Genomic DNA, 27,762 nt, shown 5'->3' with positions numbered 1-27,762 from the left:
CCCTCTCCTCCCTCCCGTATGCACCTTCCCCTCCCCACTCTACTTCACTCCCTCCTTCATCCCCTTTCTTTTCCCCCAATCCCCTACCTCCCCTTACCCCTCTCTCATCTCTCCCCTGCCCCTCCCTCGCCTTCCCTATCTCTCGCCCTCCCCTTTCTTCTCCCTACCTCTCACCCCTCCCTTCTCTGTCCACCCAAACCCCTCTTCCCCTCTCTCGCCCCATCTCACCCCCTGCCCCACAACCCCCTACCTCCCTCCACCTCACCCTCTCCTCTCTTCTCCCTCACTACCCCCTCCATCATCTCTCCCCCTCCCTCCGCAAACTTCCCCCCACTCTACCTCCTCCACTCCATCACCCCTCCCCATCACTGCCTCCCCTTCCCAACACCCCCTCTTCCTTTCTCCCACTACCTCACCCTCCACGCTCTTTGCCCCATACCTCACCCCTCCCATCTCCCCTTCCCCCCCACGCTATTTCCCCACTCTCCCTCCTCTCTCTCTACCTCTCATTCACTTCCTCCTACCCCCTCTCTCCATCACCACGACCACCTCCCTCCCCCGACACCCCATACCTCCTCCTTCCCCCATCTCTCCCCCTTCTACCGTACCCCTCCCCTAACCCACTATCTCCCCCTTCTGCCCTCTTTCCCCCTCTACCACCCCCTTCCGCCCTCTTTCCCCCTCTACCTCTCTCCTCCCCATTCCACCCTCTTTCCCTCTCCCTCCCCTTTACCCATCTACCTCACCCCTCCCCCTTCCACCCTCTTTCCCTGTCTACCCCCACCTTCCACCCTCTTTCCCTGGTACCTCCCCCACTTCCACCATCTTTCCCCCTCTACCTCCCCCACTTCCACCCTCTACCCCCCTCCACCCTCTTTCCCCTGTACCTCCCCCACTTCCACCCAATTTCCCCCCTACCTCCCCCTTTTTCCCACTACCTCCCCCTTCCACCCTCTTTCCCACTACCTCCCCCTTTTCCCCCTCTACATCCCCCTTCCACCCTCTTTCCCCCATACCACCCCGCCTTCCACCCGCTTTCCCCCTCTACATCCCCCTTCCACCCCCTAACACCCTCTTTACCCTCTACCTCCCCCACTTCCACCCTCTACCTCCCCCTTCCACCCTTTCCCCCTCTACCTCCCCTTCCACCCTCTACCTCCCCCACTTCCACCCACTTACCCCCTCTACCTCCCCCACTTCCACCCTCTTTCCCCCTCTACCTCCCCACCTCATTCCCGCTCTACCTCTCCTACCACTTGCCCCCTCTACCTCTTCCCACTACCTGCCCCACCTCATTTCCCCTCTACCTCCCTCCTCTTTCCCCCTCTACCTCCACCTCATTCCCCCCACCTCTACCTCCCCCCTCTACCTACCCCACCATGTACCCCCTTCCCCCCCCACCTCTACCTCCCCCTTTCCCCCCTACCACCCCCCCTTTCCCCCTCTACCTCCCCCCCTCTTTCCCGCTCTACCTCCCCCCCCACCACTGCCTCCCCTTCCACCCTCTTCCCACTCCCCTCCCCCATCTCTTCCCACTCCCCTCCCCTCATCTCATCCCACTCTCTTCCCCTCTCCCCCATCTCTTCCCACTCCCCTCCCCTCTCCTCTCTTCCCACTCCCCTCCCCTATCTCTTCCCACTCCCCTCTCCCCGCCCCCATCTCTCCCCCTCCCCCATCTCTCCCCCCTCCCCCATCTCTTCCCACTCCCCTCTCCATCTGTTCCCTTCCCCCATCTCTTCCCACTCCCCTCTCCATCTGTTCCCTTCCCCCATCTCTTCTCACTCCCCTCTCCATCTCTGCTCCCTTCCCCCATCTCTTCCCACTCCCCTCCCCTTCCGCATCTCCTCCCCTCCCCTTCCCCATCTCTTCCCTCTCCCGCCCCCTTCCCCTCTCCCCCATCTCTTCCCCCTCCCCCCATCTCTTCCCCCTCCCCCCATCTCTTCCCCCTCCCCCTCTCCATCTCTTCCCCTCACCCCATTCTCCCCTCCCCCATACCCACCCCCTCATCCCATTCTCCCCTCCCCCATACCCACCCCCAATCCCATTCCCCCTCCCATCCTCTCCCCTCCCCTCATCCCCATCCTCTCCCCTCATCCCCCTCCTCTCCCCTCCCTCATCCCACCCCCCCACATCTCCATCCCCCATCCCATCCCCCCATTCTCACCCCCCCCCCGAGCCCACCCCCAGCCCCCCGATCCCCTACCCCCCCACATCCCCACCCCCCATCCTCATCCTCTCCCCCACATCCCCATCCCTATCCTCCCCCTCAGCCCCACCCCCATTCCCCCTCATCCCCATCCCCCCATCCTCACCCCCGATCCCATCCTCACGATCCCCCCTCCCATCCCCTCATCCTCATCCCCTCCCCTTATCCCCATATCCTCCCCATCCCCATCCTCCTCCCCCTCATCCTCCCCCCTCATTCCCATCCCCATCCTCCTCCCCCTCATCCTCCCCCCTCATTCCCATCCCCTCCCCATATCCTCCCCCTCATCCCCATCCCCTCATTCCCATCCTCCCTCCTCCCCCCATCCCCCTCCCCTCCTCCCCATCCCCTCCCCCAATCCCCATCCCTCCTCCCCCCAATCCCCCTCCCCTCCTCCCCCCCTCCATCCCCCTTCCCCTCCCCTCCATCCCCTTCCCCCCCATCCCCATCCTCCCCCCTCCATCCCCTCATCCCCATCCTCCCCCCTCCATCCCCTCATCCCCCCTCCTCCCTTACCCCCTCCCCCCCTCCTCCCTTACCCCCTCCCATCCCCTCCATCCCCTCCCCCCCCCATCCCCTCATCCCCCCTCCCCCTCCATCCCCTCATCCCCCCTCCATCCCCATCCTCCCCCCTCCTCCCTCCCATCCCCTCCCCCCTCCCCATCCCCCCTCCCCCCATCCATCCCCTACCCCCTCCCCCCATCCATCCCCATCCCCTCCCCCTCATCCTCCCCATCCCCTCCCCTCATCCTCCCCCCTCATCCCCATCCCCTCCCCTCATTCCCATCCTCCCTCCATCCCCCTCCCCTCCTCCCCATCCCCCTCCCCTCCCCCAATCCCTCCTCCCCCCATCCCCCTCCCCTCCTCCCCCCTTCCCCTCCATCCCCTTCCCCTCCCCTCCATCCCCTCATCCCCATCCTCCCCCCTCCATCCCCTCATCCCCCCTCCTCCCTTACCCCCTCCCATCCCCCTCCTCCCCCTCATCCCCCCTCCATCCCCTCATCCCCCCCCATCCCCTCATCCCCCCCTCCCCTCATCCCCCCTCCATCCCCATCCTCCCTCCCATCCCCCTCCCTCCCCCCCCCCCCATCCATCCCCTACCCCCTCCCATCCCCATTCTCCCTCCCATCCCCATTCCCCCACCCATTCCCCCCCTCCCATCCCCATTCTCCCTCCCATCCCCCTCCCCCCTCCCATTCTCCCTCCCACCCCCCCTCCCATCCCCCTCCCATTCTCCCTCCCATCCCCCTCCCCCTCCCCCCCTCTCCCTCCCATCCCTCCCCCTCCATTCCCCTCCCCCTCCTCCCCTCCCATTCCCCCTCTCCCCTCCCATTCCCCCTCCCCCCATCCATTCCCCCTCTCCCCTCCCATTCCCCCTCCCCCATCCATCCCCCTCCCCCCTCCCATTCCCCTCCCCCTCTCCCCATCCATTCCCCCTCTCCCCTCCCATCCCCCTCCCCCTCTCCCCATCTCCCCATCCATTCCCCCTCTCCCCTCCCATCCCCTCCCCTCCCCCCATCCATTCCCCCTCTCCCCTCCCATTCCCCCTCTCCCTCCCATTCCCCCTCCCCCCATCCATTCCCCCTCTCCCCTCCCCCCTCCCATTCCCCCTCCCCCCATCCATTCCCCCTCTCCCCTCCCCCCTCCCATTCCCCCTCCCCCCATCCATTCCCCCTCCCCCCATCCATTCCCCCTCTCCCCTCCCCCCTCCCATTCCCCCTCCCCCCATCCATTCCCCCTCTCCCCTCCCCCCTCCCATTCCCCCTCCCCCCATCCATTCCCCCTCCCCCCTCCCATTCTCCCTCCCCCTCTCCCCTCCCATTCCCCCTCTCCCCTCCCATTCCCCCTCCCCCCCATCCCCCTCCCCTCCCCCCTCCCCTCCATCCCCCCTCCCCCCATCCATCCCCCTCCCTCCCCCCATCCATCCCCCCTACCCCCTCCCCCATCCATCCCCCACCCCCCTCCCCCCATCCATCCCCCACCCCCCCCCCCCCATCCATCCCCCACCCCCCCCCCCCCATCCATCCCCCTACCCCCTCCCCCCATCCATCCCCCTACCCCCTCCCCCCATCCATCCCCCCTACCCCCTATCCCCAACCCCCTCCCCCCATCCATCCCCCCATCCCCCCTGCCCCCTCCCCCATCCCCCCTGCCCCCTCCCCCATCCCCCTCCCCCCATCCATCCCCCTCCCCCCTCCCCCATCCATCCCCCTCCCCCTCCCCCCATCCATCCCCCTCCCCCTCCCCCCATCCATCCCCCTCCCCCTCCCCCCCATCCATCCCCCTCCCCCCATCCATCCCCCCAACCCCCTACCCCCATCCATCCCCCTCCCCCCATCCATCCCCCTCCCCCCATCCATCCCCCCAACCCCCTACCCCCATCCCCCCACCCCCTACCCCCATCCATCCCCCTCCCCTCTCCCCCCCATCCATCCCCCTCCCCCCCATCCATCCTCCTCCCCCCCCATCCTCCATCCCCCTCCCCCCCATCCATCCCCCTCCCATCCATCCCCCTCCCCCCCATCCATCCCCCTCCCCCCTCCCCCCCATCCATCCCCCTCCCCCCTCCCCCCCATCCATCCCCCTCCATCCATCCCCCTCCCCCCTCCCCCCCATCCATCCCCCTCCCCCCTCCCCCCCCCCATCCATCCTCCATCCCCCTCCCCCCCATCCATCCTCCATCCCCCTCCCCCCCCATCCATCCCCCCCATTCCCCTCCCATCCATCCCCCCCAATCCATCCCCCTCCCCCCATCCATCCCCCTACCCCCTCCCCCCATCCATCCCCCCTACCCCCTATCCCCAACCCCCTCCCCCCATCCATCCCCCCATCCCCCCCGCCCCCTCCCCCATCCCCCTCCCCCCATCCATCCCCCTCCCCCCTCCCCCATCCATCCCCCTCCCCCTCCCCCCATCCATCCCCCTCCCCCCTCCCCCCATCCATCCCCCTCCCCCCATCCATCCCCCCAACCCCCTACCCCCATCCCCCCCTCCCCCCATCCATCCCCCTCCCCCCATCCATCCCCCCAACCCCCTACCCCCATCCATCCCCCTCCCCCCCATCCATCCATCCACCCCCCATCCATCCTCCATCCCCCTCCCCCCCATCCATCCCCCTCCCATCCATCCCCCTCCCCCCCATCCATCCCCCTCCCATCCATCCCCCTCCCCCCCATCCATCCCCCTCCCCCCCATCCATCCCCCTCCCCCCTCCCCCCCATCCATCCCCCTCCATCCATCCCCCTCCCCCCCCCCCCCCCATCCATCCTCCATCCCCCTCCCCCCCCATCCATCCCCCCCATTCCCCTCCCATCCATCCCCCCCAATCCATCCCCCTCCCCCCATCCATCCCCCTACCCCCTCCCCCCATCCATCCCCCTACCCCCTCCCCCCATCCATCCCCCTACCCCCTATCCATCCCCCTACCCCCTATCCATCCCCCTACCCCCTATCCATCCCCCTACCCCTTGTCTCCCCCTGCCACCCACCTCTCTCCCTTCCCACCACTTTCCCTTCCCCCACTCCCCTTCTGTCCCCCATCCCCTCACTCTCCTGCCACCCTGTCCTTCTCTGTCCCCCACCCCTTCTCTATCCGTCCACCCCCTCCGTGTCCCATCCTCGACCCCCAGTCCCTCCCCCCATTCCCTGTTTCCCTCCCGAGACCACGTTCTCGCCCCTCCCTCACGCGCGAGATTTGGCCGGACCAGCAGCTGTTCTCGCGAGATTCTGATTTGTTCCTACGTAATGTGCCGTGCTGCTTATGGCGGCGCTGGAGTGCTTTTGCTGTTGGGGTGAGTTGTCGAGACTGAATGGCGCCTGCCGTCTTCCCCTTCGCGTGTGGTGGCTCAGGAGTGAGTGAGTGAGTGTGACAGGGAGGCAGTGTGAGTGTGTGGCCGGTTGATCGGTGGCTGGGATGGAATAGTGGCCGGGGTGGCGGTTGGCCTGGGCCGAGCCGAGCTGAGCTGCGCCATCGCCGGGGAGCGAGTAGCGCTCTCCGTCCGTCCGTCATGTTGTCTCAGGCCGCGGATGCGCCATTGCTTTGTGCGTCTGTGTGGGGGAAGGAAAAGTGTCTGCTTTCGGGGATATAGTTACCGCCCTATCACCGCTATCTATAAATGACACCTCGGCGTTCAGCTGAATTTTTTTTAAAAATCCGCAATCCGGGTGAAAATTTCCTGCGTGCGTGTGGATCACCTTTTATGGGCTGCCGTTGATAGATGGCGTTCAGGACCAATCGGTTGCCGACGTAAAGGTGGGATTTCCTGTGCCGCGCACTGCCCGTTGGGAGTTGTAGTCTTCGCTTCCGGACTTTCGGTGGGTGGAAGGAAGGGCGGGGCGCTGGAGGACTACAAATACCAGCGTGCATCGCGCGGAGATGGCTAGTCGGTCGGGCCTCGGTAGGCTTAACCACGAAGTAGGTGCAATTGCGCAAATCTTGTGTTCGATGCCTGTAAACAACGTGCACAAGATCATGGGCGATATCTGCAATATTGCGCATTGACGCTGAAGGCTGTGTTTTTCTATAACTAATGTTAAATGTTGGATTGCGATTCTTGCAGATATTATATTCGGACGCCTATTTTTCGTTAAGCATAGAACAAAGGGTGTATACGCAGAGGCAGTGGTGCTGTGTTGGGAGGACACTGCTTCGACCAATCGAAGGATTTTGTTGTGTAAAATTTTAGTTTTTTGTAAAAGATAACGTAACGGTATAGTTCACTTTACTATAAATTTTGAGTAAAATCTAAGCTGAGATTAAATGGTCAATAGGTTCTACATTGCAACGAGTATTACTTTGGTAGTAAAAATGATCCTCTGGATTTTATTATTTTTAATGCCTTTATGGAATGTGTGTGTAAGTGGCTAGGCCAACATTCCCGAAACGTCGATTCTCCTGCTTCTTGGATACTCCCCGACCCTGTTTTTTTTCCCAGCACCATACTCGCCTCAACATTTATTGCCTGTCTTTAATTGCTGTTGAGTCACATGTAGGCTAGACGAGGTAAGGGAGGCAGTTTTCTTCTCTCTAAAAGACAATAGTGAACCCAGTAGTTTTTCCTGACAATTGATGGTTTTATGGTGAATATTACATATTTAGTTCTGGAGTTTTGGATTCAAATGACACCAACTGCTCTGGCAGATTTGAACTGGGTCCCCAGAACATTACTTGGGTGTCTTGATAATACCACTAGACTATCATCTCCCTAGTTTTAATATTTTTAAAGTCCTCTTCAAAGATGGGGTCTGACACTTTTTTTAAATCCTCTTTGTACAGGAAGTAAAATCTTGCTGATAACTGCATATTGAGGAAATTGATAACCTTTGACAAACATAGAACTTAAAAATCCAAAAGTCTGGTAGGATGAAGAAGTCTGCCTTAAGACTTGTTGGGTGGCACCACCTGAAATTAGGTGGCTGTGATTGGCCATAAGAATGTATGTGAAAGGGAGGGTCAAATGAGTCAATTTCTGGTCAAAGTTTCATCCAGGATTTTATACTGTCGAGGCCTGCTGGTGTGCATTGACTACAGTTAGTGCTCACTGTAATATCCTTTTTTTAGTAATGTAGTAGCTCACAGGACTACTTTTTGGGTTAATGCCATTTGGGTCATAAACCAAAGAGTACTCCATTCATGCTATATTTCTGAGAGAACAGACATTTTGAGAAGGGTGAAGTATAAGCTAGACTGAATCATATTTTAATGGCATATTTTAAAGTCCTGGCCTAAAATTATTTTTAAATTAAGTGGAGTTGTGCCATGGTAATCCATAGTAAATGAGTTTTGTTTTTCTTTAATAAATTTTGAGAATAGATTTGAGTTGTAGTTCATGTTTAGTCAAAGTAACAATTTGCCTTTCTTCTACTGTACTTGTCTACAGACAATCTTTTGTCCTTTTCTAATTGCCAGTGTTTCGCTATTACTCAATTTGTTTTTTTCTTGATCTTGAAATAATGCAGGATTTTGATTTCAGGAGTATTGACCACCCATACTTTCTCACCTTGGTGGCTAGACTATCTTATTCCTCAGCTGGTACGCTGTTTTTCTGGCAGAGAATGTCTGCAGCAGAAACCATAGACTTGGTCTTTTTGGTGTTTTAAGGGATTTTGATGTAATTAGACATGGTGTTTTGGCTGAGAGCTAATTCGATGGTTGAACCTTTTGGGCATGGCATTATTTTCTTTAGGGGTTATTTACATACAATATGGCTACATTCTTAAAATTGATTCATATACAGAGTGATAATTACTTCTTCTACAAAGTCTCTAAATTAGGCAGCCTAATTTAATTATCAGCATCTATTGAGTTTAAGGTAGTTGAAGTAGTTATTAGGATTTTAATTGTTTTTGTATTGGCTATTAAATTCTGGGTGCACAGCAGCATTGCCCCTCTTCTGCTTTTCATGTCTGTGTAGCCAGAGATGTAAGCTCAATGATATGGTGATTGGGGCATTATGATACACTATACTAATGTGTAGCAGTTTTCCAAACCTTAAACCAATTAAAATATTAGATTAGTTAATGCTTTAACATGCATGATTACTTTGTAGCAAATTAATAACTCTTGTCATGTTTCAAGTCTGTGTTCAAACCTGAACTCCAATTGTTTTATGGTTCAGACTTTAATTATAGATAAAAATAATTAATGGGGTTAGAAGGTAAGTTAAATAGGGGTTATATGTTCACTTTAATTCAGTTGCTGTAAATTTTAAAATTATTGACCACTTGGAAAAGTGTTACACATGAAGTATAATTGTGCCCAGTTGTCAATTTGTTTGTTCTGATGAAGTTTTGAAAGGATGTAAATTCTTCAATTCGTTTTTTAAAACTATGGAATTTGCCCTTGAAATTTCAGAATAGAATGTGCAGTTTGTTCCCAGATTTCTGCCGTGATGCTCTGTAACCAGCATTGATTGGTATTTTGTTTTTTGACTGCTTTTTGGATAATTGGAATGAAAAAAATTGGCCTTTTTTTCTCTGGTGTTACAGCTGTGATTAGAACTGGGTGCATAGGGAATTAAGGGTTTCAACTTGCAGCTATTGTTCCACATTGTTGTAAATTCTAGAACCTTGTGTTCTTTTCACCCTTTATTGTACATAAGATGCCTCTAATGAATTGTGGTAGTTTGTCCTTTGATAGCTGTTCCTGTACTTGGGATTACAGAATCCTTTTGGGATGCTCGTGGTTTGAAAATTTGGTGTTCTGTGAAATTCAGGATGAGAAAGGGTCGTGAGACCCATAATGCATTTCCATTTTATTGCTCATCTGATCTAAACTCAACTTGAAAATTCTGAACAGATCTCCAGAAATGGTCAGGCTAGCCTGAGAAGCTCCAAATTCAAACTAATTCCCAAAATTATTTGTCCTGCCTTCTGAGGAGTTTGACTTTAATGCAAAAAAAATCATTTTATTAAAGGGTCATACAAATTTAGCAAAAGTGAGGACTGCAGATGCTGGAAATCAGATTCTAGATTGAAGTGGTGCTGGAAAAGCACAGCTGGTCAGGCAGCATCCGAGGAGCAAGAAAATCGATGTTTCGGGCAAAAGACCTTCATCAGGAATCTGATCAGAACAACACTCTCTAATCTAGATTAGTGGTACTTTTCCAGAACCACACTAATCTCGACTCTCAAAAAAATTTAGTGCTAAACTGAACCTTTTGTGCACTTTTTTTCCCTGGGGAATGAATTCTATACCTCAGCCTCTTAATTTAAATAAGGCAATGTCTGGTTCTATAAGGCATAATGTCGTCTGTTATGTATCTGCTTGATTATCAGGGCCCTTAAACATTTCAAATATCCCCTTAAACTTTTTTCTTTGCAGTGAATCCAAAGTGAAGGTTAGAGCTGTTATGTTCCACTGCATATGGGTGAATGCTTATGCATCTTGGATATCTCTAGTACTGTTCTCAGAAGTTGAGGTGACATCAGAATTATGCATCATATTCCAAATGAGCTTTCATGAAAGCATCAGTTTGTTGAATATTAGAATCTACAGTATAGATTGATATAGACCTACAAAGATGACTAGCTATGTTTATAATCACAATGCGACAGTGCACACCCTGCACTTGTATTCCCATTTCTTTTGTGTATCAATCTGACTGTTCAATATATTAATGCTGTCTGCATTAATGAGTTCAACAATGAGTTCTTTGTGGTCTGTTCAGAGCATGTGTTGATGTCCCCTTTGTCTATACTTGGCCACAACATAGCTGCCTTTGCATGCACTTTCTGCTGAAACCATGCAAAATTTTATAGATCTGAGTTTTGGGTTTTATTTCAGTCTCCTCTTTCCAGAGCTTGCACATTGCAGGCCAGAAACATGTTCATCTTGTGCATTGGCAAACTTGTAAAGATTGACCTGTTACATCATTTGTTCCTTCCTTATGTTCTCACTGATCTATATGGTGCCCAAGCAAGCAGTGTCTTGATTTTTAAAATTCTCAGCCTTGTTTTCAAATTCCTCTGAATTCTCTCCACTTCTAAGTGTCTTCCAGTCCCATATCACATGCATCCAGGTATTAATTGAAAAATTCAGTATTAGAAAACTGGCATTATATTAGCATTTTATTTATCTTAGATATTTGCTGTTTTAATCAATGCTTGAATCCCCAAATCGCTTTGGCCTCCTTTGTTTCTAGCTATTAATATTGGGAAAATCCTCTGTCCTATCGCTTGTAATTAAAACATGTGCTGTGGTTCATTTTTATGCTTGAAATCTACTGGTGATAATTTGCCCATTCATGTTGTACACTTGTGTGCAATGCTTACAATGTCATCCATCTTCTCCCCCAAGCACATGCACTTATGGGGTGAATTTGTGCTTGCACAACTACATTTTATTTTGCTCAAAAACTGCATGAATCCATGGAAGATTCTGTGAGAACCTTTTTCAGATTAGAATTATCTGAACATCCTCACACCTTCAGTGCATTATTTGGGCTGACATGGCACCTATTGTTAAAGTTCATTTGAAAATGTAACTTAAAGTTCTGGGATTTACAAATTAAAGAACTGAAACCAACATGCCCATTCTAAAAGATGAGACTTTACAAGCAATCCACTCTTTTTCTATATATAAAATTTCAATTATATCACTAAAATTTTGCTACGAATTGTCTTGCGATCTTGCACTCCACCATCATCTGGAGCAGTGCTCTGAAAGCTCGTGCTTCCAAATACATCTGCCTGGTGTTGTGATTTTTTTTAAAACTGTATACCCCGGCCCAACACCAGCACCTCCAAATCATTTATCTTTCTAACATGAGGGAACTTGTTACATTGTATTGAATCATTAGTCATCTATGAATATAGTAAACATCTGAGGGCCCAGCACAGATATCCAGTATGATCTTGCTCATTCGTGTATGTATACATTACCTCTCACTCTAACTCCAGCTCAGCCAATGTCCGAACTGGATCAGTTGTTTACCAACAGTTCTGAGCTTCATCTTTAATGGTTACTTATGGATCTAACAGTGCAGTTAATACTAGATTTGAGAAATTCTGGAAATGGTCCAGCAGTATCTATGGAGTGTGTGTTAACTTCAGACCTGACTTTTAATTCTATTCTTCCTTAGAAATGCTACCTGATCTCAGTATTTCCAGCATTCTCAAATTCCTGTTCCTGGACTTGGTTAAGAGGGGCAGATTAGATGTTAGTGGAACAATTATACTTCAATGGTTTCTAAAACTTTGCAATATGGCTCTTATCTAGCTTTTATATTTTCCCACAGCAGTTATTCTTGTGGTCTTTTATGTTGAATTATTAAAAATATGTTGGCTATTGTGCATGAAACTTCTATTTCCCAATTTTTTTAATGTGAACCTTTTCCCTTTACTAATCTAAATCTTTGATAAATGTAGGTTGAGCCATTCATCCCTGCTGATTTGATATTGTCTAAAGGTGGAGGCAAGTACTTAGAATAACTACTTACAGCTGTAGCATCATTTCCTAATGTGCTTAATAGATGTTAAGAAGTCTGGCTTCATGCAGTGCAGTTCTCTAGAACACGCTCACTTCTTTACAGGAAAATTTCAATATTCAGACGAGTCTTTAATTCTTAAATGAGTTAGCTATTGTGCCATTTTTAATGCAGATTCTTTTTCTCGTTTCAGTATGAAGTAAAATAGAACTGAATTTACCATCTGAAACTGCTGCTTCATGTTCGGATCACGTTGACAGAAATAAAATAAGCTGAAACAACCAAAGAGCAAACTGCAGCTAAAGAAAACTTGATCTGAAACCGAAGTTTGTGCCTACTCAACAGCCTATAAAGAGCACTTCACCACGCTGCTAGACCTTCTACTCTTCTCAGTGCTGCCCTGGGACACACTCCCTAGTGCAACAAGAATAGGAATTCTCTGCTAGCTTGATAGATCTTTTTCTCTGCCTCTTTGACCACCTACCATTTGAAACTTCTTTTGAGCGTGTCCTAGACAGATCTGACAACAGTACAAAGTGCAATATTCAACATCATCACAAGGTATGTAATTCACCTGATACTTAGTGGAAAAGAGACTGATCATTCCCTGGTAGTGTAGTTGAAGCGATCATCTCCTTTGGAAATCCAGAGTTAAGAATTTGATTTGAAGAGAAACCTATAGCCATCACCTTCTGTTTCCACCTTTTAGACTTCCCCTTTTCCAATGGTAGTCTGCATTTTAATAGCATGTTCAGTATGGAAAATTTTGTGGGAAACTTCGTGCAAAAGGACAGGACCAATTAGTCATGAAAGTGTTATTGATGGTCAGGAAAAGAAAATCTCTTTATTTTAAAATAAATTTGAGTGTTGCTGTTCCAGCATTTTTTAAAAAAAGTATACTTTTGGGGAGAGATTTTGAGTAGGGTTGACATGGTTGAAAGATTTATTCCTGATCATCATAGGGGGAATTGTACAAGGCCAGCAGATTGGATACAAGGCTGTAGGAAGTTGGAATGGAGCAAACATTGGTGCTCACATTGGTAAAATTTCTTCTCTTTACTTTTTCCTCAACTTACTTAATGGTGCCCAGGAAAATTCTTGGACACAGAATAAAATCCATTTTTGCACAATTACTCCATAATAGGTCATAGAACCCCTGTTCTGCTCAGGTGTGTGCAGTGGGAAGATGAGTCATTCTAAAACCTGTTGTAATATGGTACTTGTATGATAAACCACCTTGCCAAAATGAACTGGAAGGGAAAAGATTGTGTAAACCAGAGTTTTGGATTGCCGATATAAACCAAAGAGCTTTTTAAAGTTGATGTCTACATGGGCAGAGTTGCACAATTACAGTTGTTAAAATGTGCTGTAGTCAGAAGGTTAACCAAATATTTTAATTAGTTAAATAACTGAACAATAAAAATGCAACAATAGTGACAGATGAGATGCTATTTTTGTATCTTTATGATCTCTCATCTGTTGCTTCTGCAGCAGTGGTCATGTTATGCTTCCTTTCTTCCCTCAACTAAGGTTCTCCCCACTTCCCCAAAAGAGAACATGGCACTTCACTCTTTCCTTACACGCAGTTTGAATACATGGGAGCTTGACAGCTCTTCTCTCCCCCCCCCCCCCCGCCCCCCCTGGTATGATAGAATATGGTTTATCAAATCTAAATCTTGCATGTCTTACATGTATAATATTAGTTCAAGTCTAAGTTATCAACTTTCATTCTTTTAAAGATGGCTTAAGTTTGTGTAATTGTTATCCAGCATGTTACATACATTGGCGTCAGAGCAATAGCTACTCCAAGAAATATTTTACCCCAAGTAGAATGTGGGATCCTATACAACCATATGAACAATTCTTTAGTGTTCTGCCTTTTTAACCTTGCATTTTATTTGTAATTGCTAATTTGAAATGTTTTCTGCTTTTAGGTAAGAACTAAAATAATCCTAATTACTTGCACAAATGTATAGAAACTGAGTAGAAGCATTTTCTCATACTTCCTGTTCTGTAAATATCGAGTGAAATTGTATGTGTAGAGATTTTTGATAATGTAGCCAGCCTGCTAAAGTATTTTCATAAGTTTCTAGCAATAAAAGAGGCTTTTTTCATAAAAGCAAAATATTATGTATGCTGGAAATCCAAAATAAAAAGTGCTGGAAATACTCGGGTCTGGCAGCATTTGTGAAGAGAGATAGAGGCAATGTTTCAAGTCAAATATGACTCTCTTTCTTCAGTTCTGAAGAAATGTGATAAGATTTAATGGCGTGGAAAGGAGAGGGGGCCAAAGAACAAAAGGAAGGTCTGGAATGGAGAAGAGGGCGATGGAAAAACGAGGAGAATGGAATAGAGTCTTTGCAGGAGGTATGATGTGAGGAACTGATCTTTTTGGGAGATGTGTAAGTTGGGTTTGTATCAAATAGCTGATAGCTACCTTGACAGCACTTCTCCATCTCATCTGGTCTAATGTTGCAAGTTTCTGCAACAGTGCTTGATATTTCCTTTTCCTCAACTGAAATTTCTCCCATGCCCACCCCTTTTCTTTTACTCACCTTGTCCTCACTTAATACCACGCCAGTGTCTATATTCAAGAGATCATCCTTTGCCATTTCCATCACCTGCAACATGTCATTGCTAAACCCTTCCCTTTTCCCTGTCAGCATTTTGAAGGAACTTTTCCTCTGACATCCTGGTCTACTTGTCAATTGCCACCAGTACTTCCCAAGCAATTGCAGGTGATGTTACACCTACCCTTGTACATCTTACCACCTCACTGTCGAAGGCTGCAAGCACTCCTCTTGATGACTCTGATTGGCTTGCACTGCTTTCAAATAGTGTGCTGTATTGGCTGTTTGCAATGGAATCATGTGTACCAAATCCTGCTTAGACTGAATTGCAAAATACCTCTGCTCAGTCCACATGCATGACTAAGCTTCTAATTGCTTGCCATTTTAGTTCACTACCTTGCTCTGATGTTCATGTTTATCTTCTGCGTGCTGCAGTGTTCCAGTGAAGCTTAATGCAAGTTCAAAACATAATCTCAGCTTCTGGTTAAGGCTCTTGTGTGGCCTTCTGAACTCAAGATTGAGATCAATAATTTCAGGCCATGAGCTTCCTCTCCCATTTTATTTTTTTTTTGCCATGTAACAGTCTTAATCTTTTTCATGTATTTCATGGACTGAACTGATTTGTTGTTCTGCCATTCATGATCACCAATCTCAACGCTTCTTTACTGCTTTTATCACTACTTTGCTTTTTGTTCAATGGCATCTTTGCTTAGTCTCTGCTAATGTCTACATTATCCCAGACCTTCCCTCACATTCTTTCTCTGCCTTTTCAACAATGTACTTCCTTTTGGTTCTGAAAGAGAGTTGTGTTTGACTTGCTGTTAACTTTATTTCTCTTTTGACCTGAGTATTTAACACTTTCTGCATCTATTCTGTATCCTATTTTACATTTCATTAATAATTAATTTCTAAGACTTCTGCATTTTAGCTATTCGTGTTATGCAAAGTATATAGTATAATGCAGAATTTTTTCTATTGTCTGCTGGATGCAACCTTTTTAAAGGATGAATTGTTTGTACAGATCATGGCATAAGTTTTATGACTTGATACAACAAAAAGTTTTGATCCAAGTGTTTGGATTTTACATAGCCAAAAGGTGGGGAAAGAAATCCAGCTTTAAATTTAGTTATTGGTTAATTAATACAAAGGGAAAGTAATGTAAATATTTTTAAAGGCAATTTCCACCTAATTTGTGTACTATTTATAGCTAGCTTAAGGTTTGGGGAGCAGGATAGTTTGTTCTACAAGGAAATCCCTAAACTGTGGTAGTAATGCTACAGAAAGTCAGTTTTGCACTGTCTTCAAGACATGAAGTAATTGATTTCAAAATATTATTTTTAATTGAAACAATCCATGAATAAAGATTTGTATTGATTCCATAATCTGTCTCTTAAGCCTCTCACTGATCTGTCTCTACAGTTTTCAGGGATGAGGAATTTCTGCTGTTTAGAATTCTAACATTGAGTTGTGGAATTCCATTCTTTTAAAAATCTTATCTGTGCCACTTACTGTTGTTGCATCTTGCTGCTGTGGAAGAAAGTAGCAGAGTGTGTTGATCCTGAAATTCGGTACCAGTAATGTGGCTCTGAGACCGCCTGGAAGCACTCTGCTTTGTGCCAGTCCTTATCTGAGTGATATCCAGGCTTGTAAAGCTGCTTGAGTTACTAGTAAGATAACATTACTGGCTCCTCCCACTGTTCCAGAATGTGTGTCACTTTGGCTGCCAAATTGCCCACCAGCTGATTTGAGCACCTGTGGTACTTTAAGCAACTATTCCTTGAGCACAGCAATGGTAAGGTTATAACTATAAAAGTGACATGCTGAGAAAAATACTTAAAATAGGTGATGGATGACTGCAGATGTCTTGTAAAGGGTACATGCTACTGCCATTATGACAGTGGTGAGGGGAGTAAATGTTAAATGGTAGTTGGGGTGCCAATCAAATGGATTTGGTTTGAGGTGATGTCCAGCTACTTGTGTTGGAGTTATTCTCCATTGAACTGACTAGGTGTGTTCCATTGTATTCATTTGTGCCTTTTTTTAAGATGGTGGATAGCATTTGGGAGATGAATTTCTTGCCATAAAGCTGCTTTTCTGATCTTGCAGCCCCAATATTTGTATGGCGGTCCAGTTCAGCTCCACTGAATGCACTGTGGTGAAGAATAGGTAATTGTTTGAGTACTTGTGGTGCAAATGTTCCTTGCCACTTTTCAGCCCAGGTCTTGCCTCATTTGACCATGGACAGCTTCAGTATCAGAGGAGATGAAAATGGTGGTAAAAGTCAGTCATCAGTGAACATCCTCACTCCTGATGTGGGGGGGGGGGGGGGGGAGGAGTCATTGGAGATGTTGAAGTTGGCTGGAGCTAGGATGTTACCCTGAGGAATTCTTGCAGTAATGTACTAGAATAGAGATGACTGATCACCAGCAAGCACAACCATTTCCCTTTTAAATTAGCAATGATTCTAACCAGCGAAATGTTTACTCTTGATTCCCATTGACTCTAGTTTTGCTTGGGATCCTTGATGCTATACTGTCTTCAAATGCTACATTGACATCAAGCATAGTTGTCATCTCACTTCAGAAGTTCAATTTTGTTTTCCTGTTTTGGACTAAGGTTAGGAGTAATGTGACCCTGGCAGAACCCAAATGGAGTATCAGTGAGCAGATTTTGTTTGCAAGTGCAGGTTGATAATACTGTCAGCAACTTTTTTTCATTGCTTTGATAGGGTAAACTGAGGAGATGGTAATTTGTTGGGTTGGATTTGACCTTTTACTGTGCACGTGACATACCTGCCAATGAACCAAATTGACCAGGTAAATGATGGTGTTGAAACTGTGTGCTAGAACAACTTGTTTTGGGATATAACTAGTTCTGCACTAATAACAAGCCTTAAGGATTAGATTAGATTAGATTACTTAGTGTGGAAACAGGCCCTTCGGCCCAACAAGTCCACACCGACCCGCCACCCACCCATGCCCCTATATTTACCCATTACCTAACACTACAGGCAATTTAGTATGGCCAATTCACCTGACCCGCACATCTTTGGATTGTGGGAGGAAGGACTGCTGAAATGTTGTCAGGACCTATATTTGCAGTGTCCACTGGCTCCAGCTGTTTCTTGATATGACATGCAGTAAGCCAAATTTCCAAATTTGCTGAAGGCTGGAATCTAAGATGGTGGGGACCTCTGAGGCAGAGATGGATCATTCATTCAACACTTTGGCTGAAGGTAGATGCAAATGCTTCAGCACTGTCTTTTGTATTGAGACAAGTTGAATGTTTTGTGGTTTTGCCTGTTCCCACATATTTAGTTCCTACTTCCATAATTTAATATGGAAGTAATCCTTTGCAGTTTCACAGATTGTTAACTTGCTTTTAGGTATGTGTAGTATTGCACCTGATGTGCACTATTGCACTCTTCTTTGCACGAGGGAAGAGATCCTGGCTTGATGTCAATGGTAGAGTGAAGGCTGCGCAAGATTGCGGCTACAAGATTGTTTGAGCATAAAGCATGCTCGCTTTTGAGTTGAGGTTTGTTTAAAGTCTGTCCTATTTAGCACAGGAGTGCCCCACGCTATAATTGAGAATATCCTCATTACGAAGGTGAGACTTTGTATTGTCAGCAAGTTTGGCACCCATACCTTCAATTTCTTCGAAGTCTCCCAGATTGTTAAAACTGGAGATCCCACCACTGATTCTTGTGGTGCACCATTCGTTGCATCTTGCCAACCAAAAAAGTGATTACTATCCATGTTGGCTAGTGTGCGAATGTTATTTTATTCTTGTCTGTTTTGTTTCAATTTGCGATGTTATACCAAATACTCCAGAGGGAGAACATTTTTTTTAGCTACACTTGTGGTGCTGTTTCCACCTTTTTCATAACCCAACTTATTGTAGTAGAAACATCTAAACCTTCTGAACTTCATCTCTATCTTCAACGTTGTTTGCCTGTCATCCATCTGAGGAGTGCTTCAGGCATTCCCTACTGCCTCTCTTATGAACTTTAAAACATTCCTGGCAATGTAAAATTATTCTAAAAGAATATTTATTCGTCCAGTAAGTATTTTCACATGTGAATGCTCTTGCTGCCTATCAATTTTGTTTCTCTTTTTCAAACCAGATATCACTTTTTGTCTGGGACCAAATCATATATCCTAGCCCTATTTATCACATCCTAATCTTGGAACATTCCCCTGGTAGGGATGTATAAATCTCTTGTGTATTACTAGTTAACTTTGCATGGGCTCGATCCAATATGCTTTTGAACACTTTGATTGCTTTCAAATAACATGAAAAACCTTTTTCTGCAACTTTGTTTTTCATCTATAGACTTGTTCAAGCTCTCTTGACGCCTGATTTTTAGCTTGCTTATATTCTCCCCTTCCCTCTTTGCTTGCTCTTCTGCTCCTCCTCTCACCTACTTTATTGCTCCCCCCCCCCTCCCCCCCATACTCTCCGCTTTAGATCTCTTGTGGGGTTCACAGCATTGCTGTAGGAAACTGTCTTGAATACCCAAAATTTTATGAATCTGATTTCCTGGACTTCGCTCATGCCTCTCTTTTGTGTTCATGTGATTAATTGACAAAGCAACTCCTTGACCACCTCCCAAGCTTCCTATGCCACTTAATAATTCTGATTCCATTTGTCATCCTGCAGGCATATCTCTAATTGCCTCTAAAATATGTCACATTTTAAAGAAGCTATTTATTAGACTTGAACATGTTTCTAAATTCCTCTTGTGTGAAAAGGAGAAAATAGTTGAGTTTTGCTTAATTGATTGCTAAAACATGGTTCATTTTGACTCCTATTGAATTCAAGCAGCCTCAATTTGTTTTGGCTGTTCAAAGAACTTTCTGCAGTGTTATTTATAAGCTTTGTTTCCATGTTACACATTCACTTTTGGAGTGAGGCGATACGCACACATTCCTTTTAGTGCACAGACCTTCTCTTCTGCCTTAGAACGCTTCAACCCCAGGGCATCAACATGGGCTTAACCACCAACCTCCCGGCTCAGCACTGTCCTCATGACCTGTCCTGCCTGCCAATCTCCCTTCCCACCTATCCGCTCCACCCTCCCCTCTCGCCTATCACCTCCATTCCCATCCCCATTCACCTTTTGTACTCTTTGCTACCTTCTCCCCAGCCCCATCACCCCCCATTTAGCTCTCCACCCGAGAGGCTTCCTGCTTCTATTCTTGATGAAGGGATCTTGCCCAAAACACCTATTTTCCTGCTTCTTGGATGCTGCCTGACCTGTGCTTTTCCACCACCACTCTGATCTGATCTTAAGTTGTGCCTTCCCTCAAACATTACTTCTAACCTCCAGATAATTGCATTGGGCATTTAGACCCAAACGTTTTGTGATCATACAACTCTTGTCCATTGGTGGTATTAGAATTAGGTTGATTTGAAATGCACACTAAGTAGTCTTATTTACATAAATTCTAACTTTTAAAATGACTTTGATACTTAAGATTGGATTAAGCAATTTTCGATGCAAAATTAGCCTGAATTATTGGATTTCCACTGTTCATCTTTTTCCACATGGAAGGTCCATGATTTTAAAACTTATTTCTGGTGTGCCCTTTTACTTTTTTGTAGATTTAGTTTCACAATACTGTTTTAGAATAAAGGATTAAACGAGAATTGTTCTAAGGATTATAGCTGGATGATGACTCCTTTTTTGTAATGAAGGATTCTGCTCTGCTTCTTTTGGAAATCAAGCAAATCTACAGTTTTTTTGATTAAAATTGCCTCCTGATAAATTGGCAAAAATCAACCAACATGCAATGTAAAACTATTAATTCTCAGCCATTGCCATACAACTGATTGTGGACCCAAGGGTACAGCAAGTAGCATTGGCCTCATTAATTCTCCAGTTCAGGAGCAGGTATTCCTTGAAAGAGATTATAAGGATTTATTAATAAGGGTTATCTATAACCTGAGAATAAATGTCTGTAGCTGTAGGAATTGTGGTGTTATAGTTCATTTTGATCTCTCTCAATCCTAAGTGGTGCTCTAGTTAGTACAATTATGCCAGAATGATTTTGCGGTCTACAGTGGCTGTTATGCAATTAATTTGTCTAATGTAATCTTTTTGGTTGGTAGTTTGTACCAATGTTGCTTGCATTGTGACCATTGATTTGATTTACTATGTTGTGTTCCAAGGAGTCTGCTTGCAAAGTCAAATAAGGGATGTTGATGAATTAGCATTTGACTGATTTTTTTATATATATAAGAGCTTAATAGAAAACTTGCAGTCATGCAATGTGTACATTGTATATTCTTCCTAGTAAATCATTAAAAGCTTTTAAGAACAGTTATCAAACAAAGAAGGTTGGAGTACAAGTAGAAATAGCATCTATTTTGTTGCAATTATATGCTATTTGTAGCTTGTTCAGGATGACGTTTTTCATAGCTTGACAGCACATAGGTGGTTAAAATGGTCTTGTAACAGTGATGACAGAAAAAAACATTGAACTGTCTTCAGGTGAAGTGATACAACCTACAGTATTTGTTGGTTCCTGAGCCCACTTTAGTTTTTAATCTTTGTTTTGTGTGGTGTCAATTGTAAAGTGTTGAAGGAAAATCAGATTTAGTTCTTTTACCTTGTGTTGGCTGCACAAGTTGCAGAATAGTATCAAGTTTGTGATGGGACAGGCTACAAATAGTAACTTAGAAATGCAGAAATCTCATGGTTAGTGGCTTTTGGGTTGTAAAAAGGGTTTGTCACTTAAGTGGTAGAGATTGTGGATGGTACCCAAATTCACTGCATTGTGTAGCTTATTCTGATTTGTTCAGGACTTGTATTGTTATACTGGAGATACAAATTTTAACATTTGTTTAATACTGTCTATTGATCTTGGCCAACATAAAGTGTAAATAGGATTTGACATCAATATGTTTTTTTGTTTTGCAGTGTTTGAAACAACTTCCTTGGCATGTGTTACACTCATGAACTGTGCAGTCTGATCTTCCCTGGCTGTTAACTACTATTAATGAAGTGGCATGCTGCCACATGAATGATTCAAATCCAGAAACTAGTAACTGAAATTCCCTTTATCTTGTTGTTAAAATATTTTTGCCAACTGGGTATGTCCCTCAGGATTTCAGCAGATTTGAAGTTTTCAAAAATCTTCTAATGGTTTTAAGAATTGCAAATACTATGCATGCTGAGAGGAAAGTAGGCTTCAGTTTGCTGACACTTCTTGCGAGAACTGGAAAAAAAAATGCAGGTTATAAACAAGGGAATGGTGGAGGATGTGATAAAAGACCATGACTGTAAATGATAGTGATTAATGGATAACAAATCATTTTCATTGCCTGTTGCCTGAAATTAATAGCAGTGAGTGTAGTGTGAAATTGTTGAACCAGATATTCTCAGCATAGCATCTGGGGATGTGCAGGCTAAGTGGGATAGCCTTGGGAAAGGTGGGGGAATGGATCTGGGTGGGATGCTCTTCAGAGGGTCATTGTGGACTCTGGGCTGAATAGCCTGCTTCCACAGTGTAGGATTCAGTGATTCTGAACTTGAGCTAAAATTTTTACAGCCATCGGAAAAACCTCTTAAACTGATTTCAGTTTGGACCTGGACTTAAAACTCAATTGAATATCAAAGATAAATGTCATTTCTCCAACTGCCCCACTTTAACCTTTTTTTTGAATTTCTTCTTGGAGCTATGTCTAACAGAAAAATAACTAGTGACTGTGTGTAGTTTAGTAACGTTGTACGGTTATGTTTTATGCAGGTGATCACCTGATCATAAAGTCAGTTTATGACCCACACCCACCCTTGTTTGTAAAGTGCACCAACTTTGTTTCTGTTTGGATAAATGTGCTGTTGGATTTTGCTTTTTGACCTATGACTAAGAGGTGCTTAACTTTGTGAGAAGATTTATAGCTCCTGTGTTCATTGTTGTGGTTCTGTTCGCGCTGGGAATTTGTGTTGCAGACGTTTCATCCCCTGTCTAGGTGACATCCTCCAGTGCTTGGAGCCTCCTGTGAAGTGCTTCTGTGATGTTTCCTCCAGCATTTATAGTGGTTTGAATCTGCTGCTTCTGGTTGTCAGTTCTAGATTCAAACCTCTATAAATGCCGGAGGAAACATCACAGAAGCGCTTGATAGGAGGCTCCCAAGCACTGAGGATGTCATCTAGACGGGACGAAACATCTACAACACACATTCCCAGCTCAGCAAACAGGACCACAACAAGTGCTTAACTAAACTAGCACTACTCTTTCCCATGTTCACAAAGGTGTTACGTGGTAGTGACATGGTTTAACATGTTAAGTTTTCACTGAAAGCATTTCCCTTGTGCAGCTGCTGATTTGCAAGGGGCAGGGGGCGAGAGAGAGATGGTCTAATAAGCCCTCCCCTGAGGAGTTTTAATCAGCGCAGCCTGCTTTTCAATTCTTCCAGTTGAGTTATTCTAAATAAGCTATAATTTCGATGAGCCACAGAATTGTACATATCTTGTCAATCATTGTGTAATTTTATTGTTGGAGATTTTAGAAATTTAAAAGTACAAGATATTGATCAAACTACATTTCATTCTTTTTGAATTGAATTTAAGTAGACCTGGAGATCTCCTGATTATCACTTCCAACTAAGCTATGCTGGCAGATGTTGGGATATGTTCTGTACAATTTGGCAGCAAACTCCCCAGAAGCTGTTATGTCCACACTATGAGCACTCCTCCCACCTTGTGAAAAACCATAAGCTGGGCATTAGTAATTTGAGGGTATCATCAGAGTTGGGGTGAAGCTGTAGCTCATGTTGCTCCCAAGGTACATGGGACATGCCATTTTAACAGGAAGCAAGGTGCCAATTGAAGTTCATACACGAGTCGTCATTCAATAGCTGTGACTAGATAAGTTTGTGTTCAAGCTGTACGATTGGATGAACTGCAGAGGCATTTGAAATGACAGGAGGAAAAGGAAGTAGCTTCTTAAACCTAACCGCTCCTTCTGCAAGATCCCAGAGTGCTTGCTCAAGTGAGTATCAAAGCTGTTTAAATATAATGCTGATGGGCAAAAGCATTGCCACTTTGTTGTCTTTCTTTTACCTGAATCATTGTCAAGGCCACTGAGTTTCCACGTGGCACCCTTAGTTTATAAAACCTAATAGGTTGACGAATGAAACAACCTTGCTGCTCTCATTAGCCAGCTTCTCCAAATTAGCTTAATGTAGATACCTGTTTCAAACAGTTGTATCACATTAGTTTCAGCATTTGCATCTTCTCGTAATTTATATGGAGAGATATTTTTGCAGTGGCTTGTGATCCCTTGATATAGAAACTTAACTGTTTTCCTGCTTTGAAGAGAATTGAAGCTTATTAATTAGTGTAGTTGGCAACTGACCTTTATGGATCTGTTCTATAATGCTATACTTTCATGCACCAGATGGAGAGTCTCTACGCCATGTCTTCAGAGCATCTTGCTCCTCCAACTCCTAGCACACGCTCCCGCCCTCTTTCAACTTCACGTTCTGCTTCAATCAGTGCTAAAAAACAGAAGAGAATCCCTCTTTATCAGAGATCAGTAAGTGAGGAAGAATCGACTAGTGATCCTAACTAGTGTTACTAACAGCATGTAGTAACAGTAGCATTACAATTTGGCTTGACTAGGGAGTAAATGAACTTGCATGACCAGAAGCCTAATGTTAAAATATGAATTTGAAGATATTGATGTCATGGCATCGCTATTGATTTGTACATAATGCAAAGTGCTGACCTTTCTCTCGATTAAATTAAATGTAACTTGAATTGTTATGAAGAGGGCATTGATTCCAGTGTCTGTTTTGAGCTGAAAGCCTGAATTAGAATTATATGGAACATAACTGTATTTCCTCAAAATGTTTGAAAGATGCTGATATTAAATTAGGGTTCAGAAAAGATTTACCAGGATGTCGCTGGGACTACAGGGTTTGAGTTTATAGGGAAAGGCTGGGAAGTTGTTTCCACTGGAGTATAGGAGGTTGAGGGGTGACCTTGATTGATAAAATCATGAGGGGCATAGATAAGGTGAATAACAAGGTCTTTTCCCTAGGCTGGGAGAGTTCCAAACTAGGGGGTATATTTTAAAGATGGAGAAGGATTTAAAAAGGGACCTGTGCGGCAACTTTTTCACAAAGCATCACTTGTATGTGGAATGGAAGTGGAAGTGGTAAATGCAGATACAATTACAACATTTTTAAGAGATTTGGACAGGTAGATAAATTGGGAAGGTATAGAGTGATATAGGCAAGTGGAACTAGGGAAATTTGATCGAGGGAAACTTGCAAAAGTTGGACCAAAGAATTTGTTTCCATATTCTGACTGTTCTTTTATTAGGGTAATGGATTTCAAACCAACAGCAGATGGAAAATTAAAGAGCAATATATAACATTGCTGGAAAATGAATTTTTTTGAAGCCCCACTGTTTGAATCAGCAGATTTGGAGAACAGTTTATATCAATGTTTTGGGTCTAGTGCACTTCTTTAAAAATAATGTTTAGCTGGGATTTAGCTCGGGAATAGAAAGTTTTAAAGGTATATTTAAATACCTCTATTGTACTGAAACAATCATAATTAATATCTCTGAAACCTGATCTGTTTGCTAGTCTGTTAAGCTGGTTTAAGTTAAATATTGTAGGACTTTTTACTATTTTGAAGTTCCAAAGATGCCATTGTCCAATCAAGTATGATTTTAAATATTCAAGCAGGAACTATTTGCATCATGTTCTAATTCCTTTGAGATTTGCCAGAACTGGAGACCCAAAACCAGGGCTCACCTGCTCTCTGCACAAGATATGGGTTGCTGGGAGAAAAAAAATACAGATTGTTACGTTTTCTCCAGTGACTCAGTTTAAGTGTCTCAAGGGTCAGTTCATTAAAAAAAAATTGTCTTGGGGGGGGAAAAAAAGCTTGTGAATTTGCAAGCCTTACGCAGCAGTTGTTAGGCATGATAGGAATGCAATAGGCTTTGTCCTCCACCAAAAAGTGAGGGTCAAAAAGGGCCTCTCAGCTATCAAAAATTAGCAGCTGCTGTGAAGCTTAGACTATCTTGCAGCTTGTGATCCTAAAATTTGATCTTGCTTAGGAAGCATTTGCTATTTTCTCACTTTGTTTTTAGATGTGTTGTGGTACATTTTTAACATAACTAAAATCTGCTTTTGTTTTCTTAAATACTGATTAATATAGCTGCATGTTGAACTTGTAGCTAATCCTTGGACTGTTGCAGTATTGGTTTTGTGTAAATCTTCAGCCTTTTTTGTACTTTGAGCAGCAATGTATGTTTAATTTAAAATCTCAATTTTAATGATTGAGGTATCTTCCTTTTTGGAGAAGTATTATCATTTGTCTGATGTATATTTTTCAGTACTTAAATCTTTCAAACTTTTTTAGTTCTGTATTCCTCTTTAAACCGAGGAAGCTGTGAGGTATCCATGAAATGATTTCCATGTAAAACTAGAGTTGTCAGAAATTTGCACTGTTTAGACTTGTCAATGGCCTTAGTAATATCAACACACAATGATATACCAACTCAGTATGTCATGCTATTTGAAACTTTTAACAATTTCATCAATGCCTTTTTTCTTAAAATCTTTACCACATCCTTTAGTTACAAAGGCAACCAGTTAAACTCTTCTCTAAACTGCAGTAACCTAAGAACTGAGCTGACTAATTTGACTTTGACCCAGCATGCCACAAACAATTTCTGTACTTATATTTTAATTTTTATTTTGTCTCTGCATGAGCATATTAAAAATTTGCATTTGATGTACTTCATGCTTGAATTTTTTGTTTGACTGAGTTTTTCACCAGTTCACTGTTCTGGTAAATATTAATATTTAAATCTTCAATGCTTGAGTTATTACTTGGGAAATGTAGTCCTGATTTCTTTCAATGAAATGACCCCTCTAGTTACAGCGTTCTTCGGATTTCTAGTGGCTAATAAAAGATATTTGAGATCCATGTTTCCTCAGTTGTTGACTTGGGAAAAATACCTTTTTTGCCCCCAAACAGATGAGCTTTGATCCGAACCTCTTGCATAACAATGGCCACTCTGGTTTTGCTAATGGTACCTCAGGATCCTTGCGTGAAACAGGCATCATTGAGAAGCTGCTGGCATCATATGGCTTTATCCAGTGCACTGAACGTCAAGCCAGATTGTTCTTCCATTGCTCTCAATATAGTGGGAATCTCCAAGATCTCAAAGTGGGAGGTAAGAAATATTCACCGTTCGAGTGTATTCTGTATCAGTTCAACCTCTCACAGCAACTTAGAATATTTGGGATAAAACTGATTCTTTGTGACGGAACTTTGCAGTTATATGACAAGTGAAACCATAACTTGTTTTCAGATTCATTCAATTTGACTAGTTTAGGTTGATTTTAAGCAAGAATACCTGCTACTTCTAGAATGTGGACAATGTAATTACCTATTAAACAATTATGAAATAACACGATGAAATGTAAGCATCAAAACATGGCTTATGGCAGCATTGATTTATTACAATAGGAATTGCTGTGAAACCAAAAAACTCTTCTTAGTGTTGCCGTTCTTTCGTAATGTTTGTTTAGCATACCTGAAAAGTAAAAACCGATACAACTGAGTATATCCATTAATTGTTGCATCCACCATGCTACTAAGCCATTTGCTGTTATTTCAGGTTGCATTTTATAAAAGAAAAATATTTGCATGAGTATTGAGGTTGGAGGTATAAAATATTTGGCCATGTCTGTCTTATTTTGCAAGCTGTAAAATGGTCAAAACTAACATCTCAAAGTAATATGCAAAGTTCCTCAATCTGTTAATGGTGGGAGAAGAATATTATAACTTGCAATAGAGCCAATTTGATTATGTAGAAAATATGGCATTAAACAGGCCATTCAGCCCAACTGGTCTTATGCTAGTGTTTTATCACCCTCTAATAATATAGCACAAGTACTGCAACTGTTCAAGAAGGCACCTTATCACCACTTTCTCAATGTAACTTGGGTGGAGCAATAAATGCTGGCTTACGCAGTGACGTCCATGACCTAGTAATAAATACTTGAAACATTTAAGACACAAA

At 44.7% G+C, this 27,762-nt stretch overlaps 1 protein-coding gene across 5 annotated transcripts in view; it reads left to right on the top strand.

The window, feature by feature from the left end:
• The first annotated feature begins 5,932 nt into the window (after positions 1 to 5,932).
• Positions 5,933 to 27,762, top strand: part of csde1 (cold shock domain containing E1, RNA-binding) — a 100,060-nt gene continuing 78,230 nt past the window's right edge. Inside the window, exons 1-5 of one of the 5 annotated variants that reach the window (XM_060845592.1) lie at positions 5,933 to 5,996; positions 12,325 to 12,692; positions 14,372 to 14,498; positions 24,109 to 24,246; positions 26,712 to 26,910. In XM_060845592.1, the coding sequence (XP_060701575.1) occupies positions 14,397 to 14,498; positions 24,109 to 24,246; positions 26,712 to 26,910 (439 nt within the window). In that variant the 5' untranslated portion in view covers positions 5,933 to 5,996; positions 12,325 to 12,692; positions 14,372 to 14,396. Of the gene's footprint in view, positions 5,997 to 12,324; positions 12,693 to 14,371; positions 14,499 to 24,108; positions 24,247 to 26,711; positions 26,911 to 27,762 lie in introns of those variants that run through there. The other 4 variants (XM_060845593.1, XM_060845594.1, XM_060845595.1 and 1 more) reach the window with 4 other exon arrangements.

Source organism: Hemiscyllium ocellatum, chromosome 26 (genome assembly GCF_020745735.1).
Source record: "Hemiscyllium ocellatum isolate sHemOce1 chromosome 26, sHemOce1.pat.X.cur, whole genome shotgun sequence".
Taxonomy (NCBI): Eukaryota; Metazoa; Chordata; class Chondrichthyes; order Orectolobiformes; family Hemiscylliidae; genus Hemiscyllium; species Hemiscyllium ocellatum.
The sequence above is the reverse complement of the archived record's forward strand: the minus strand, read 5'-3'. Positions and strand labels throughout refer to the sequence as shown.